Here is a 17,620-nt window from a genome sequence, read left to right on the forward strand (position 1 = left end):
GTTCTATGAGGAAGAATTTTTATCTCAGTACAGATGAGGAATATTATGATCACATACTATCAACTTAAAATTTTACTAAAGGTGATAAAGGAAGATCTGAATGAAAAGAGAAATATGCCATGTCCTGGGGAAGTTGTAGGGGGGCGTAAGGGGACTAGCATTGTAAAGGTGACAGAGGACTTTTAATATGTTGTTTTTTTTGCATTTCCCAAACTAATTCCAACTGGATTTATCTTTTTATTTTTTTAAGAGATTTATTTATCTTAGAGCACAAGTGGTAGGGGGAAAGGGAGAGGGAGAGAGAATCTCAAGCAGACTCCACACTGAGCACAGAGCTGGTCTTGGGGATCGCTCACATGACCCCAATGTGACCTGAGCCCAAACCAAGAGCCAGACACTCAAACGACTGTGCCACCCAGGCACCGCAACTGGATTTATTTTTTTCAACCTGACATGCTGAATATAAAGTAGCTGAAAGAAGAAATGAAGATAAATGAGAAAAAAATTTTGGAGATAGGAAAATAATGAAAATCTGCAATATTGACAGAAATTTAGTCAAACAATGGGGCGCCTGGGTGGCTCAGTCTTTAAGCGTCTGCCTTTGGCTCAGAGCGTGATCCCAGCGTTCTGGGATCGAGCCCCACATCAGGCTCCTTCGCTGGGAGCCTGGTTCTCCCTCTCCCACTCCCTCTGCTTGTGTTCCTTCTCTCACTGGCTGTCTCTCTCTCTCTGTCAAATAAATAAATAAAATCTTTAAAAAAAAAATTTAGTCAAACAAGACTCTTAGGGTTTGAGAGGATGAGAATTAGAAGGAACTCAAACATTGCTGGTGGAAGTATGAACTGATACAACCACTCTGGATAACAGTTTTAACATTTCATCTGAAAGTTAACTTTCAAATTCCTTTAAAATTCAGCAACACCATTCCTAGGAATATGCCCAAAGAAACTTTTGTACATGAATGCCTCATTCATAAAATGGTGCACCTTGTTCACAAAATGGTGCACCTTGTTTCACCATTGATTGGAGACTGTGAGCCTTTCAAAATGAAATATTTATATAGCTGTGAAAATGAAAACTTACAGCCTGATGCAACAACATAGGGAAATCTTGGAAATCTAATGTTAGTCAGAAAAGCAAGTCCCATAAGGCTAGATACACACGGTACAATACTATTTTTATGGAACATAATACTAGTGAGATTAAGCAAAATATTGTTAGCATACATTTTTCTCTGATAAAGCAGCTTTTTACAAAACTAAACATATGTTTACCATACGACTCAGCAATTGCACTCTTGGGCATTTATGCCAGAAAAATTAAAACTTAGTTTCACACAAACGTGTGCATGAATGTTCATAGCAGCTTTATTCTTAATACCCCAAAACTGAAAACAAACCATATGCCTCCAATAGGTGAATAAACTAGTACATTCATACCATGGAATACTACTTAGCAATAAAAAGAAATGATAAATGCAACAACTTGGATGGATCTCAAGAGAATTATGCTGAGTAAAAAGATCCAGTCTCTAAAGGAAACATATTGTATAATTCCATTAATTTAATATTCTTGAAAATACAAAAATAATAGAGATGGAGAACAGATAAGTAGTTGCCGGTGGTGAGGAACAGCTGGAGGGACAGGACTGTGGCTACAAAAGGGTAGCACGAGGAATCCCTGTGATGGAACTGTTTGCACCTTGACTGTGGTGGTGCTCACATGACTGATGAAACTGCATAGAACGAAACACACAAGTGGGTGTAAAACTGATGAAATCTGAATAAAGCCAGTAGATTGCATTAATGTTAATTTTCTGGTTATGATACTGTATTGTATATGTGCAAAGTGTTATGGAGAAAACTCGGTGAACGGTATATGAGATCTTTTATTTTTATTTTTTACTTTTTTTATTATGTTGAGATCTTGTATTTCTTACAACTGCATATAAATCTACAATTATCTCAAAAAAAATGGGGGTGTATGCCTGGGTGGCTCAGTTGGTTAAACATCTGCCTTTCGGTCAGGTCATGATCTTGGGGTCCTGGGATTGAGCCCCACTACAGGTTCCCTGCTCAGTGGGGAGTCTGCTTGTTCCTTTCCCTCTGCCCCACTTGTATGCACTCTTGCTCTCTCTCAAATAAATAAATAAAATCTTTAAAAAAGAAAAAAGAAGCTCTAAACTTTAAATTGTATCGTAAGAAAGAGATTCAAGAGACCATGGTCAGTATGTCATAACAGGGTTTGCCACTATCCTGGAATGTGAGAATTGAGCCCCTTAGAGGGCTCTTTACTCAGACTTCGGGAGATTTTTTTGAACTAATACCTATTCTCTGTCAACACTGTCTGTGAAATATTGTGTTGGTATCTTTTCCTAGGGAGCTAATCAGCTTTCATCAGATTCTCACAGGGGAAGATGACCCCAAAAAAGATTAAGAGCTGATTGGTCTGTGCTCTTTTTTAAAACAGTTAAGTAATTTGATAAATAAAAAGAAAGGAGTTTCTTTATACAAAGATAGTAAACTTACTGGACTTGTGATTCCACAAGTGGGTACCAACAGAAAAGTATATATAGGGCAGAGAATTACAAATTTGGGGATGATAAAGTCATGAAGGTATAGGACATAGAATTATAAACTTGGGCATGATAAAAGTCATGAACCATTGAGAGTGTTAATGGTACGTTTCTTTCATTCAGTAGACATTTATGGATGTCTATTGTGTATGAGACATTATACTAAAAATGGCAGGTACTCAGTTTAGTGATGGAAGGGGTCCAGAAATCATTAACAAGGGAAGGAGAATGTGGTTAGAAGTATGAACCAAGTGCATTGAAAGTCGAGAGGAGGGCATGACCCCTGACCTTTTGGAGTAGAGATTCTATGAATCTTGCCCTCTTAAAAACACTGTCCCCGGATGTCTTAGAAAATCTTGACCACTGTCTTGCTGCTTATGCAGCCCTTATCAAATGTTCAGTTAATGAAATGTTTGTGGTAATCTGTTTTTAGTTAAGCCAATCCAGTTGATAAAGTTTGTATATAATTTTTCCTAGCTTTTCTAGTATTAACATTTTTGTGTTTATTAAATCTTTTTTTCTCTCTCTTTTTTTTTATTATCCTTTTTAAAAGTAAGAAGGGGAGACTAAGAGAGGTTTAATGACTTGCTCAAGGTCACATACCAAGCATGTAGCATAAGTGGGAAACACAGTTCTGTCCGGCTTCAAAAGTCATGCTCTTTCCTCTGAGCTATGCATTTAAGAAACAATCTTTAGCAGTTCTTTCAGCCCATGGGTCCTATCCCTGTGCTTTAATAAAACCACCTTTTTGCACCAAATAAAGAAAAAAGAAACCTCATCCTTTAGAGCTTACAATCTGTGGTAAGACCTACCCAAAAAGGAACAGTTAAATTATAGTAAAAGATAGAGTAAGAGAAATGGCACAATATTAGTTGAATTTGCTTTGACTGGTGGAAGGAGGGACCTGGGTTTAAGTACCTGCTGTGTCACTAACTAGTTTTGTGGTCTTTGACAAGTTGCATAACTTTTCTGAGCCCAAGTTTTTGCACTTGTTAAATAGGGATAGTCCTGGTTATAAAGACAAAATGAAACAATAAGTACAAAATTCCTGACACATAGAGACACTGGATGAAATATGATTATTTATAAGCGTCTGGCTAGAAAACAAATGGGTCACCTCTCTGTGTTGTTTACACCTTAGCTTTCCTTTCTTTGGCTCTTGGGACATCCAAGGTCTCTGGTGGCCCAAGCAAAGATCACTTAAAGGAGTTAGTTTCAGAAAAGTTGTCTAGAAAGTACTTTTGCCTGAAGGTTAAACCATTTTTAGGAAGCTTCTCCTTGATATTTTTTTTTCTTCCCAATACAACCTACTCCAAGCTCTCCAAGAAGAGGTAGACCAAGGAGAAAAACAGAATTGGGGGGTGGGGGAAGCCAGACAAGATCAGGCTGCTGAACGTCTGAAGCACCCACAGAGTCCTTTCATGGACTTGAACCACGTGACAGTATCTGAGGATATAAACTGTATGCAAAATTTTGCAAAAAGAACTCTTCCTTGCTTAAATAAAGTTACCCCCCCTTCAGAAACTCTTCATTGAGAGGCAGTAATAAAAGCATGAGGTTTAAAGTTAGAGAAAGGCTGGGTTTTAACCCTTATTCTGGTACTTTAACAGCTCTGTGATTTAGAAACTTTTCTTTGGGGGCGCCTGGGTGGCTCAGTCGTTAGCGTCCAGGGCGTGATCCCGGAGTCCTGGGATTGAGTCCCGGGCGTGATCCCGGAGTCCTGGGATTGAGTCCTGCATCAGGCTCCTCCACTGGGAGCCTTCTTCCTCTCCCACTCCCCCTGCTTGTGTTCCTTCTCTCGCTGGCTGCCTCTTTCTCTGTCAAATAAATAAATAAAATCTTTTAAAAAAAAATTTCTTTGAGTGTGTTTCCTCATTTGCAAAATAGAGATAGTACCAGCTACTTCACTGAGTTATTTTGTAGGATAAATAAGGTAATATTTGTACGGTATTTGATACATAGTAGACATTGATTGAATATTCAGTCTTTTCCCTTCCAAACATGGAAGAGGAGCCCTCTTGAAGACTTCAAGTTGCCTCTTTGTGTTTTGCTTTCTAGGCTAAACTCCCCTGATTCTTTTATCTTTTCAGTGCTCAGTTTTATTTAAATCATCCTTCTGGGGCTTCTCTGAACATATTTTAATATTCTTTTAAAATGTTTGAGATAAGCTGGACAAAAGGATTCTGATTAAGATATGACTAGTGCAATAAATAAAATCTTTTAAAAAAAAGATATGACTAGTGCAAAATATAACAGAAAGATCCATGTTACAGAAAGAAAGGCCTTAAATTTACAGGGTGCATTACATTGCATAAAAACAAACCTTTCTCCTGAGTTCAATTTTTGCAGCCCTCCTTCCTACAGGAGTACAACAGATTACCAGGCTTTGACTCTTCTTGCACTGGCCAAGTAAAGTTTCTGGAAAGTGCTATAAAATATAGGGCCTAACTAGATGGTAGCAATTAGAACATACAAAGAGACATTTAAAATGAAGCATGTAATTTGTTCCACATTTTTAGAAGCTCTTTGGAATGTTTTCAGATCACAAAGGTGGCATCTTTGTTCCTAGGATTTTTGAGGATTGAGTACCCGGTTTTTCACCCTGGAAACTCAAGAAGAGATGTATTCAGAGATGGCAGGTTCAAAACTAGTGACTAGAAAAGGCTAATATTAGCAGCAAGTGGGAGGGCAGACTAGAGGTCAGGATATACCACCAGTAAAACAGCAAATAAACAAGAGCGTTGAATGAAGCATTTAGTCTGCTAATTTTAAGGTCAAGTTTGTTCTCTCTTTCAAGCAATGAAACATAGGAATGTGAAGAGCACTGTCATCTACGGTTCTTCTCATAGGAGTAAAGGTTTAATTAATATCTACGATATGGGATGGGGCGTCTGGCCGGCTCAGTCATTAAACATCTGCCTTTGGCTCAGGTCATGATCTGGGGTCCTGGGATCTAGCCCTGAGTCGGGCTCCCTGCTCAGTGGGGAGTCTGCTTCTCCCTCTCGCTCTGCTACCCTCTCTCTCTCTGTCAAATAAAATATTTTTTTTAAAAAAGAATATTTAGGGGCGCCTGGGTGGCGCAGTGGTTAAGCGTCTGCCTTCGGCTCAGGGCGTGATCCCGGCTTTATGGAATTGAGCCCCACATCAGGCTCCTCCGCTATGAGCCTGCTTCTTCCTCTCCCATTCCCCCTGCTTGTGTTCCCTCTCTCGCTGGCTGTCTCTATCTCTGTCAAATAAATAAATAAAATCTTTAAAAAAATAATAAAATAAAATCATATCCTATAACATCTGAAATTAGGCTTTTTAATAAGCAGAAGCCTTCAGTTTGAAATTCTGAACTCTTATGAAGTCTGTTAGAATCAAAGTGACTTTCCTTCATCTGTATACTTCACAGCCAGCCTTAGTCTAAACAGTTATTTTTAAAAACTGTTAAAGGTATGGGTTTGCACAATGTGTTTGAAGTAGTATATCTTTTTTTTTTTTTACTATTTTATTTAAGTGATCACCACACCCAACATGGGTCTTGAGCTCACATCCCCGAAATCAAGAGTCACATGCTCCACCGACTGAGCCAGCCAGGTGCCCCTGAAGTAATGTATCTTTATACCTTAAACCAGTGGCTTTCAAAGTGTGATCCCTAGATCAGCAAGATCAGCATCACCCTGGTAACTTGCTAGAAATGCAGATTCCTAACACAGATCCCAGACTGGCGTTGGAGCCCAGCAATCTAGTTGAACAAGCCCTCCAGGTGATTCTGATGCATACTGAAGTTTGAGAACCCTTACCTTAAAGTTATAGAAGATAGTGGGGTGCCTGGTTGGCTCTGTCAGTTGGGCATCCAGCTCTTGGTTACAGCTCAGTACACGATCTTGGTTTGAGATCGAGCCCACCTTGGGCTCCCTGATTAGCCGGGAGACTGCTTGAGATTCTTTCCTTTTCCCTCTGCCCCCTCCCCAGGGCATGCTCTCTTTCTCTCTCTTTCTCTAAAATAAAATCTTTTATAAAAATTATAGAGTATAGAAACACAGTATGGGAATAGTATATAAGGAGAAGAGTATATAAGGAGAACATAAGGAGAATATAAGGAATGTTCCACTGACTTCAGGGAGTATAAATTTCTTTTTTTGACTGTTTTCAGTGGACCATGTAACCTTTTAGTTGCTGTTCATTGCTTGCACACACTCTGCCCCGTCTGTGTTCGTACCCGTCGTAGCACTTAAGTGTACCTCATTGCCATCTTCATAGACGGGGAATGTCATTGTTTAAACATAGTGAAGATGGGGATTTTATCTGACTTGTTCTGCCGTATCTCCTGTACTTTACAGGATAGATGCCTGGCCCTTAGTAAGTCTTCCCTACTGGTTAATGATCATACCTGTATCTCTCCCTTCATCTGCCTCTCCATAGGAAGCACTCAAATGCTTCCAATGAATGAATGAATGAATGAATGAAGTTCCCTAATTATAGGAAATCTTTTTGGATACTAAGGTTATATCCGATGAAACTATCTTACCCTGTGAATTGAAAGTACCTTGGTGCATGTTTTCCTTTAGGAGGTTGACTGAATTTGGGCTAGATAACGTTGACTGTATGTTAAGCTCTTCTAGGAAATGGGCTTTAATTAGTACGTGTATGTATGTTATTTTATTCGGTCTTTATAGCAACCTCATGAGGTAGATATTGCTTCCATTTTACAGATGAGGAAACCAAAAAGTAAAGCAATTAAATAACTTTCCAAAGTTCACACAACTTGTCTTTCAGAACTCTTAAGGACTGTCATCCAAAGCACTACTCTCACAATGGAATTTTAATGGGACTCTTCATTGTGTGTTTAAATTACTGACCTTTGTTTCTTCATAAAGATAAGACTTGATGCTTTCTTTTGCTTGATGCAGACTTTATTTTTAGTTCATTTGTCCCCTTATCCCCATTTCTCTGCATTGGTTTTGTTAAATTTGCTTGTTCTTGAGAAACATTTGAAAGGCTCTGATGTGGAGGCTTCAGGTGGGGGTGGAAGAGCAAACTGCTTTCGTGAGAAGCAGCCTTTCAGTTTCCCAGTTGGCTCCACACGTCTGAACTGTTTGGTCTTATATTCCACTATTGCTTTAGGCAGACTTGGTAATTTGCCTCTAGTTACCAGAACAAACTAAATCGTGTTTGTCTTATCCAGAAATTGAGAAGATTCAGAAAGGAGATTCAAAAAAGGACGATGAGGAGAATTACTTGGATTTATTTTCTCATAAGAACATGAAGCTGAAGGAGCGGGTACTGATACCTGTCAAGCAGTATCCCAAGGTAAGGCGTAACGTGCCTCACTCACTTCGTTGTCTTTGTAGGTGTGAGAGCCATGGGCTGAAATAAAGACTTCGGGAAATTGTGATGCATCAGGTCCTTGAGCCCGTGAAGCTTCTCTTCCATACTTGCAGTACTTGTTTCTGGCAGTTGAAACATCTAAGTCCATAACGAACAGCATACCTAGAACTAGGAAGGAAATAGAATCAACTTTTTATTACCAAAAAGAATTTCTTTCTCAAATGTTTGTTCAGGCTCCAAGTTTAAAGAAAAAAATTGAAGAGTTGCTCTCTGTCAAAAGATTGATGTGGGGGAAAAAAGATTGGTGCAAAATCTAAATATAGGAAATATAACACAAATCCTTGGCTAGATGAAGTTAATTTTCTTTCTTAGTGTTTCACTTTTAAATAAATCCTTTCTTCTTTTTCTCCTCCTCCTCTTTTCCATTTTTTAAAGGAAAGAAATTAGTTCTGTTTAGTTTACCTAACAAGTACTGCAAAAGAATGCCATATGTCTCTTCTGTTCTGAGGTCACTGCCTTAAAAATATTTATATGTGTTCAAGTACTAAGGGTTGCAGTGCGATGATGTGGAAGGAGCACCAGACTGTATCAGGAAACCCAAGTTCAAGTCTAGGAACTGCTACTTTCTAGTTGTATAGTCTTAGACTATTCACTTTTTTCAGTCTATCCTCAGCATATCCTTCAGTAAAATGGAAATGGTAATACACTCCCTATTTTACAGGGTTGTTGAAGATCAAATGAGATATTGCATGTGGAAATGTTTTATAGGAACATGTGTATTGAGAAATCTATTTTTATTTTCTGTCAGTTCAATTTTGTGGGGAAGATCCTTGGGCCACAAGGGAATACAATCAAAAGACTGCAAGAAGAGACAGGTGCAAAGATCTCTGTGCTGGGCAAGGGCTCAATGAGAGACAAAGCCAAGGTAAGCTCATATCAGTGAGGCAAGAAGACAATGCGTTCTGGAAGCCAGCACTTGTAAGTGTACAGAATGTGAATCCCTTAAATTTGTGTTGGCTGTAAGAGATTATAGGCCAGGTTAACTCACTTGTTTGGCAACACTGGAAGAGCCTAGGTGTGCCCCGGTGATTGTTTTCTTTTCCTTATTTTTGACTGCATAGTAATGGAAGCAGCAGTAGCAACTTTCACATTTGTAGGCTTGTCCATGAAAACTTGGAAGAGAGCTGGATATACTAAAACTTATCTAGACTAAAGACACTAAAATGTGAATAGCATATTCCCTTTCCAGTAACATAGAGAAGTGAGGACAATAATGTTGTGAGTGCAGGTGAGTCTGAGGATTAGTTGTCTGGGTTTTTTTAGAGCCAGCTGGAACGTAAAGAACACTTAAAGTATTTCAAAAGGAACCATGAGTAATCCTGACAACAGAACCTAATGCTGTTTTTTTTTCCATGTCATAACCCCAGGGGCTTTGTATATTCTTTATAAGTATCAAAAAAATTCCTATCAAAACAGAATAGTCTTGGGGCACCTGGGTAGCACAGTCGTTAAGCGTCTGCCTTCAGCTCAGGGCGTGATCCCGGCATTCTGGGATCGAGCCCCACATCAGGCTCCTCCGCTATGAGCCTGCTTCCCTCTCCCACTCCCCCTGCTTGTGTTCCCTCTCTCGCTGGCTGTCTCTCTCTCTCTGTCAAGTAAATAAATAAAATCTTAAAAAAAACAAAACAGAATAGTCTTAACCTTCTAGGGTCAGCTTTTTAGATGAGACATACTAGGTACTGCCTAAAAACTTAGTCATTCAGGGCTCTTTTTATGCAGCCTATATTGCTGAACATTGTTTTCTCAGAGCCTCTTCATTTGTCCACTCACATTTCTCACTAGATGAATACACTTAGGACTGAAGTATGTTATTCTACCTAATGAGATTTACATGAGATTTTCTTCACTCTGTCCTGATTTTCTTCCTACCTTAGAACTCCCCAGACCATATAAGCAAATAAGAAGAGCTGGTGCTGGGACACCTGGCTGGCTCAGTCAGTAGAGCATGTGACTTTTGGTCTCGGGGTCATGAGTTTGAGCCCCACAATGGGGACAGAGATTACTTAATAAATTAAAAAAGTTTAGGGGCACCTGGGTGGCTGAGAAGCATCCAACTCTTGCTTTTGGCTCAGGAGAGAGAGAGCCCTGCTTCAGGCTCCACTCTAGGCATGGAGCCTGTTTATGATTCTCTCTCCCCCTCCCTTTTCTCCCCCTTAAATAAATAAGCTTATTTATTTATTTATTTAAAGTTAAAAAAGAAGAAGAAAAAGAGCTGGTACTTAAACAGCACTACCTGGGATTTAAAAGCAAATGCTTGGCAGTGAATGAATGCATGCATGCTTGGCAAACAGCTGATAATCTGAATAAAGACTGGAATTAAGTTTCTCTCTTCTACACCTTCTAATGAGAGCTGCAGTGAATACACCAGGAATTTAAGACAGTGGTTAACTTTTAGTAGCAGACTGATTATAGGTTTTGCAGGTTGTGTGAATTACTATTCTCCAGACCTTGTTTTGCTTTCTTCTTACACTTTATTGTTTTTCTTATGTGTTTAGGTTATTTCTTGCTGTCTCTTTGGACATCCATGTGATGTGATGTTTTTCTGCATTTTTCCATAGGAGGAAGAGCTGCGCAAAGGTGGAGACCCCAAATATGCCCACTTGAATATGGATCTGCATGTCTTCATTGAAGTCTTTGGACCCCCATGTGAGGCTTATGCTCTTATGGCCCATGCTATGGAGGAAGTCAAGAAGTTCCTAGTACCAGTAAGGAAATCCACATCCTATATCTTTGAGCAAGAGAGAACTGGTATCTTGTGCTGTTGCTAATAAGGCAGGGGTTCTTAATCATGGTCTCTGCATAACCTAAAATTGCATATCAAGTTCTATATGTTCATTTTTCTGAGGTGATGTGTTCCTTGTACCTAGTTCTCAAAGCACTATGCCCCAAAGCCACTCTCGCCTTACTTGTCTAATGTGGTTTTAGTTATATACCAGGATCTGTTGTTAGTATCTTAGGTCCACAGTGTGTCTGACATTTTAACATCTGGTTAACAATGGAGTCTTCACTGAGCTAAGTGTGTTGGTACGAGTGTGGAATGAGGAGGTTATGATAAGAAAATGGCTAAGATGGTTGTAAATCCCCTGTACTCAAGGGTTTGTGTTCTAGACTCTAGAGCGTGTAGAAGATAACAGTAAGGGGGTTCTAGCATCCAACGTGAATAGATGAGATTTTGACTTGGGTGCATTCAGGGCTTTCTCTCCTGGAGGAATTTGTTACATAGAGTTTGATTTGAAAGAGTCATGATTGTTATAGGCTTGACTGTTGATGATATTAAACAAATTGGTGTGCAGTTCCTTTCAGAGTATAACTGAGGCCCACGAAGAGTTGGGACAGAGCAGGTTACCTGTGTTGCTTATTACCATCTGGTCAGAGGGTCCATTCTTTGAATATGTAGAAAATGGTGTGATTTTTGCTCAGCAAGACCAGCTCGTTGTCAGAGTTAACATACTACAGTTGAATATTTAATAACCAAGGATGAATGTGGAACCTTAGGAAGCATCAGAAATACTCAGAACTAGAATTGAGTAAGCATCCTGTTTTCATTACTAAAACTAAGAGGAGGTGAGATACAGTTCTTGGTTTTCTTGTGTACACAAAATGAGGCGTTGGAACTACATGGGGTGTTAGAGGATGTGAGAATTGGTAGAGCAAAAATTTATAGGCAGTGTGTACCTATAATGCTGAGCTCTAAGAATTCCAACACTGTCTCAGATGCTTCGTTTCCAAGTACCTCGTCTTCGTTAGAATGTTCAAATGTGAAACAGCCAATTTAAAATATCCTAGAGAAGACCTCACAGCTGGTAAATTTTCCCTTGAGGGAGTTCTTTTTACTCTTTTTGTGTTCTGTTGAAGCATCCTGAGCCACCCGGTTTCTGAAGGACTGTAGGGGAATGCCCATCTCCTCTTTGTCCTTAGTCTCAGCATCTTTCTCAAAAGGGATAGCTTTACAAGGCTTGCATGTAAGTGGATCTTCTAAAAAGATGCCTGCCAGGCATATCTGGGTTTCTTCAGTGTTGGTATAGCATTTGGAGGAATCTAGGCAAATGGGCTGTCGTTGGTCACTTGATTCTCCAGGGTGGGTCTCAAGCAGCAGTCATGTGTAAGGTAGGAGGTGAAGAGTTGGAGGGGGGGCATCTCTGTGGTGACTAGAATCTTCTATTCTTGAAGCTCTATCCAGCTGGGATATGTAAAAAAGCATGGAGTATTAAAACTGAATGGCTCTCATCAGGAAACATGTGAAAAGATTTGCAAATGGCATTTGACTCAATTCTTCCCTCTTGTGAAGAAAAAAAAAAATGAGCCTATTTTTGCATCCATGACCAGAGCCTCCGTTTTCCCCTTAGAACCATTAACTGTACCAGAGAGGCTTCCTGGTACAGTAGGAAGAGCACTGGACTGGGACCTTTATCCGCGTCATCTTGGACAAGTTATTATTTCACTTTTCTGAGCCTCAGGTTGCTTGTTCATCCCAAACATTTGTTAAGTATCTGGTAGGTGCCTAATACTCTGCTTGGGTCTGAAGTTACAAAAAATGGCTCCTTTCTCACAATCTAGTGAGAAAGACAATTCTAGAATGACGTGGTAAGTGCTTGGGTAGAGAAAATTACACGGTGCTCTGGAAAAAGAGGAGGGAGTGGGGGTGGCATCAAAGACAGTTTTTCAAAAGAGGTAATATTTTAGATTAAGTCTTGTAAGAGTGAGTTAGTCTCTTAGGTGGACAAAAAAGGCAATGTAGTCTAATGATTCAAAGCCTAGATTTTGGAGAGAGGTAATTCTGAGTTCACGTCAAGTCTGCCACTTACTAGCTGTATGTCCTTATGTTGGTGTCTTTATATGCCCTGATTCTGTTTCCCAGCTGTAAAATGGGAAGACCTGTCTACTTACTTCAGGGTTATCTTGAAGATTAAACTGCAAAATCTATAGAGAGCTTATTATAAAGTGCCCAGTGTGTAGAGCTTAATTAACGTTAGTGACTTTTACTGATCTAGGAAGAGGCAGGTATTTGCAGGAATGGGTGTATAAGTGTGCCAGGTTCTGAACTACATACAGGTTGTTCCGCATGGCTTGAAAGGAGGTTATCCATGGAGAGTGGATGGAAGTGATACTGGAGAACTAGGTAGGGACTAATTTTGAAGAGCTTCAGCTGAATAATGAGGGGTCTGCCATCAGGACTTTCCTCGATGAGGTGACAGGTAGGGTGCCGTTTGACTTCAGAAAATGCATGACCTGAGACTTCATCCGGGCATTCAGAGCTGGTCTTAGTATCCAAGGCTTATGTGGGCTGGACAGCTTCTCAGCAGAAGGTGGAGATGTGGCCCAGTGGTCCTTATTATCTTTCATTTGCAGGATATGATGGATGATATCTGCCAGGAGCAGTTTCTAGAGCTCTCCTACTTGAATGGAGTACCAGAGCCCTCTCGCGGACGTGGGGTGCCAGTGAGAGGCCGAGGAGCTGCACCTCCTCCTCCACCTGTTCCCAGGTAAAAATAATGGAGACAACTAGAAACAGGATGTAACTTTGGCCAGTACCATTTCTCTCTTAATGGTGTTCTTACCTGCAGCTTGGAAGGGGGCCTTAGGATTTGTACCATCAAGAGTGGAATAAGTAGGTCTTAGGTATTTTGGCCATAGTCAAGTGCAGCAGTCCTGTTGAAACTTTTGGTCTCTTAATTTTGGACAGTTCTAGCATTTTTTTTTATGATTATGTTAGTCACCATATAGTGCATCATTAGTTTTTGATGTAGTGTTGCATGATTCATTGTTTGCGTATAACACCCAGTGCAGTTCTAGCATTTTAAAAATGGTCTCTGGCTTTAGAATTTTCCCTTTTGTGATTGACCTTTATGGAATGTTCAGACTTTCCGAAGTAGTCCCCTGATGAAACATTCACAGGTCCACTGTGGAACCTGGGGAGTCTCCAGTATGGGTCCTTTACCCACCCATATATTCCTCTGTGGGTTTTTTGGGAATTTTGTTTGTTTTTTCCTCTGTGTTGTAATAATAGTCTACTTAAGGCATTGTGAAATCTGTTTAGCTCCAGAATTTGCAAACAAATCTGAACATGAAAGTATTATCTATGTATTAAAAGCACCGTTTAAAATAAATTTTCTTTTTTCAGGGGCCGTGGTGTTGGACCACCTCGGGGGGCTTTGGTGCGTGGTACACCAGTGAGAGGAGCCATCACCAGAGGTGCCACTGTGACTCGAGGAGTGCCACCCCCACCTACGGTGAGGGGTGCTCCAGCACCAAGAGCACGGACAGCAGGCATCCAGAGAATACCTTTGCCTCCACCCCCTGCACCAGAAACATATGAAGAATATGTAAGAAGTTTGAACAGTGTGCCATTTCCAATACCTAGAAGGTTGCCCAAGGAAGTTGAGTGATAGGGCATTGGTCCTTGATGTAGGTGTCAGGGACTGCCAATAAGATCTGGAGTCTGGTCTCTTCTCTTGCAGCAAATGTTAAACTATGAGAAGATTTTTCCATTTTAAGCATAGTTTACTATGTGTGAGTAGATTAAACAGGAAATAGGCTGTGCCTTGATAAATATAGAGTGTTTTAGTAAGGGGTCTTTTTGCTAGTACTCCCGATAATGCTCAAGTTCAACATTTTACCTTGCTTCCTGCCCACGGTTTGAAGGGTGGTTTGGTTTGGTTTGGTTGGTGGTTCAGTTTTGTTTCATTTAAACAAAACAAAACAAAACAAAACAAAAAACCACCTGTTCTCTGTCAGCTATTCCCCAGTGAATGTTAATTTTGAAGGGAAATTCTGCTTTCTGTTAATCTAGAAGCCTACTGTCCTCCCCTGGGATGTAATTACCTTCCCTACTCTGTGTGATTCTGACTTTGTATTTCATTTTATTTGTTCTAGGGATATGATGACACGTATGCAGAACAGAGTTATGAAGGCTACGAAGGCTATTACAGCCAGAGCCAAGGGTAAGTCAGGCAATAGAAGTGCTGTTTTGTGTCCTAGGGATGGATGGAGGGAGTTGGAGCAACCGAGAGATTTAGGTAGCACACATCCAAGGAGCATTGTGGCTCCCCTTTGGAGGGCAGCTCCTTTGCTTTCCACGTCTGTAAGGCACACAGAGCTGTAAGCTTAGGTAACTGTGAATCTTAATTTGTAGTGTAGAATCTGGGAATAGCAGATGAGAAATTCCTGAGCTGCGACCACATGGAAATGAAGGGAAAATGCCTTTAAATTGTTTTGATGTATTCTTGCCACATTAAAGGTGCATAAAAGTTTAAAAAGAAGCTAGAATCCTACTACCATAACTTAGGTTACTTTCTGCGCTTGTCTTAAATAATGTTTTTGTGTATATGTATTTTATCTGCGATTGATTGAAAAAGTATTTCATAATTCTACAGTGGGGATAGAACAGCATGTTTGATTATTCTCTTCCAGTGAGCCGTGTGTGTGTGTGTGTGTGTGTGTGTGTGTTTAAGTACATAGCACATATGTGTTTTGGAACTACTTTCTGGTTTGGAGATGGGGCAAAATGAGCATTTTCCTGTCTTACACATGTAGAAAAATGCCTGAAATGTGGGAGGAAGGGGAAATGGAAATAGAGTTACTCTGTAGCTCTCTAACACTCTGTCTTTGGCTTTCAGGGACTCAGAATATTATGACTATGGACATGGGGAGGTTCAAGATTCTTATGAAGCTTATGGTATGTCTTTATTTCCATGGTGGGCAGAGTGTGCAAGTAAGTGCCTGCAGGAGTGCTAGTGACCGGATTATTGGGGGTTGCCAGTCACACACCCAAAGAGGAGCCTTTAGGAAGCCGAGATGTTGGTAGATGTGACAGTAGCCATCCCGCTCTTATTGAAATTGTGTGGTGTGCCATAGAAAGAGGAGATCTTAAGGTGAGACAGGGTTACTCTTGGAAGGCTAAGCAGATGTCTTAAACTAGGGCTCAGGTCCAGCTTGGCCTGGTTGGAGGAGCAAACTTTTAAGCCAATGTTGATCTTTTTCTACTTTAGACCAGGAGAGATTGCCAGGCCTAGGTCATGTTGCAGGTCCTTTGCTGCTGGTGCAAAGAACTTCATCATATCCAATTTTATTCTCCAGCCCCACTCCATTTTCTTTTTTTTAAGATTTCATTTATTTGTTTTGAGAGCGAGAGAGAGAAGCAAACTCCTCACTGAGCAGGGAGCCCAGCGCAGGGCTCGATCCCAGGACCCCAGGATCATGACCTGAGCTGAAGGCAGATGCCTAACCAACTGAGCCACCCAGGCGCCCTGCCCCCTTCATTTTTAAGAACAATTTTGGATCTCACTGAAAAGAGTCTCAGTGTAGAGGAAATGTTAGCTGAAAGGGCACTAGATGGCAAGTAGCTGGCCAAAAGCAGGTTGGGTGCAAGGATAGTCTCTGTCACTCTCAGATCTGAGGCAGTAGGGCCTGGAGCCAGTTCAGGGCAGTACTGGCACCAAGCTCCTTACTGGCTTGGAGACATCTCAACTCAGTCCTTGATTCCAAGAGAGCTACAGAGGCTGGAATGGCAGCAGAACCAAGCTGTCTTCCCTGAGGTTTAGTTGAAAACACATTGCTCAGGAGTGTCCGCAAGAGCCAATTATGGCCCCGTGTTAATGGGCCCCAGAGGGAGTGCCATGCGGCAGTGGGTGCAGAGAGAGCAGCCTTTTAAATGCAAGGTATTTTCAGCATACCTGAGGGAATTCCAGAGTCCTCGGCCAGGGGCTCAGAAATGGACAGTTCATCTTAAGACACTAGTTCACAGTCTCCCCTAACCCTAGCGGAAAAGAGGGAGTAGGGAGCCTCTTAGAGCTCCCATAGACAGACGAGCTGAGCTTAACTCCTCAGCACAGTATGTAGCAGCCAGTCAGCTGCTTGCCCAGGGAAACAGTTTTTACCAATTCTAGCGAAATGGTACTGGACAGTTGCCATCAGTAACACTGCTCTGCTCGTAGGCCACTATTTAGAAGGGCAGTGGGATTGCCCCAGGGTATTTCCCTCCCATTGGTGAGGCAGCACAATGGGGCCTCTGTATGTGTTTGACTAAATTACATTTCTGTTTGGCCAGAGAAGAGACTAGACTGAAAGAGGCAGGCTGCCTCTTTTGCTCCTGGTGTGATGTTGCCACAGTTAATGTTATGATTTCTGCCTTTATAAACAGAATTGCAAAAATAAACTGTCTTGTTAGTACCAGAAGCCACTTGGAAAGTGATGGATGTACCTATTATACTAAGGGTATAAACAGGCTTAGCTGGGGTTCTGTGGGACTTCAGGTCCATATAGAGGTTTTACAGACCTGTAGTGATGGAGGCTCATATTTGTGAATGCAGGCAGCTGGAGAAATGCATCAGGGATGAACTGGCGTGGGTAAAGTATGGGGGCGAGTGGGAAGTACAAGCTCATAAACGCGACTCCTTTTCATAAGCGGTCAGCTATAGAAGTAAGCGATCGTTTCCCTCAGGCTTTTCCCTGGAACAAAGGAAAGCCATTTGAGAATGTCAACCATACTGTCTGGCTCTGTGGACTATTGCATGAGAAAGGGGAAACAATGAATTTCTCCATATCAGTGTTATAAACACATTTCGATTGTACTTCCCTCTGTCAGAACAGTGGACCAGCTCTGCTGGTGGGGGAGGCCTCGTGAAATGTGGCTCTTGCTTGCTTCTCCCAGAGAGCCAGAGGACACTTTTCTTT

General features: G+C 41.0%; 1 protein-coding gene across 2 annotated transcripts in view; it reads left to right on the forward strand.

Moving 5' to 3' along the window:
• KHDRBS1 (KH RNA binding domain containing, signal transduction associated 1) overlaps positions 1-17,620 on the forward strand; it is a 38,140-nt gene that overhangs the window by 5,394 nt on the left and 15,126 nt on the right. For both annotated transcript variants that reach the window (XR_857564.3, XM_002921870.4), the window contains exons 2-8: positions 7,746-7,870; positions 8,697-8,813; positions 10,507-10,653; positions 13,298-13,431; positions 14,070-14,271; positions 14,822-14,889; positions 15,565-15,623. Coding sequence is in view for 1 of the 2 variants with exons in the window: in XM_002921870.4 (XP_002921916.2) it covers positions 7,746-7,870; positions 8,697-8,813; positions 10,507-10,653; positions 13,298-13,431; positions 14,070-14,271; positions 14,822-14,889; positions 15,565-15,623 (852 nt within the window). In the remaining variant the exon portion in view is untranslated. The remainder of the gene's footprint in view (positions 1-7,745; positions 7,871-8,696; positions 8,814-10,506; positions 10,654-13,297; positions 13,432-14,069; positions 14,272-14,821; positions 14,890-15,564; positions 15,624-17,620) is intronic.

The sequence above is a fragment of the Ailuropoda melanoleuca genome, chromosome 2 (assembly GCF_002007445.2).
Source record: "Ailuropoda melanoleuca isolate Jingjing chromosome 2, ASM200744v2, whole genome shotgun sequence".
Taxonomy (NCBI): domain Eukaryota; kingdom Metazoa; phylum Chordata; class Mammalia; order Carnivora; family Ursidae; genus Ailuropoda; species Ailuropoda melanoleuca.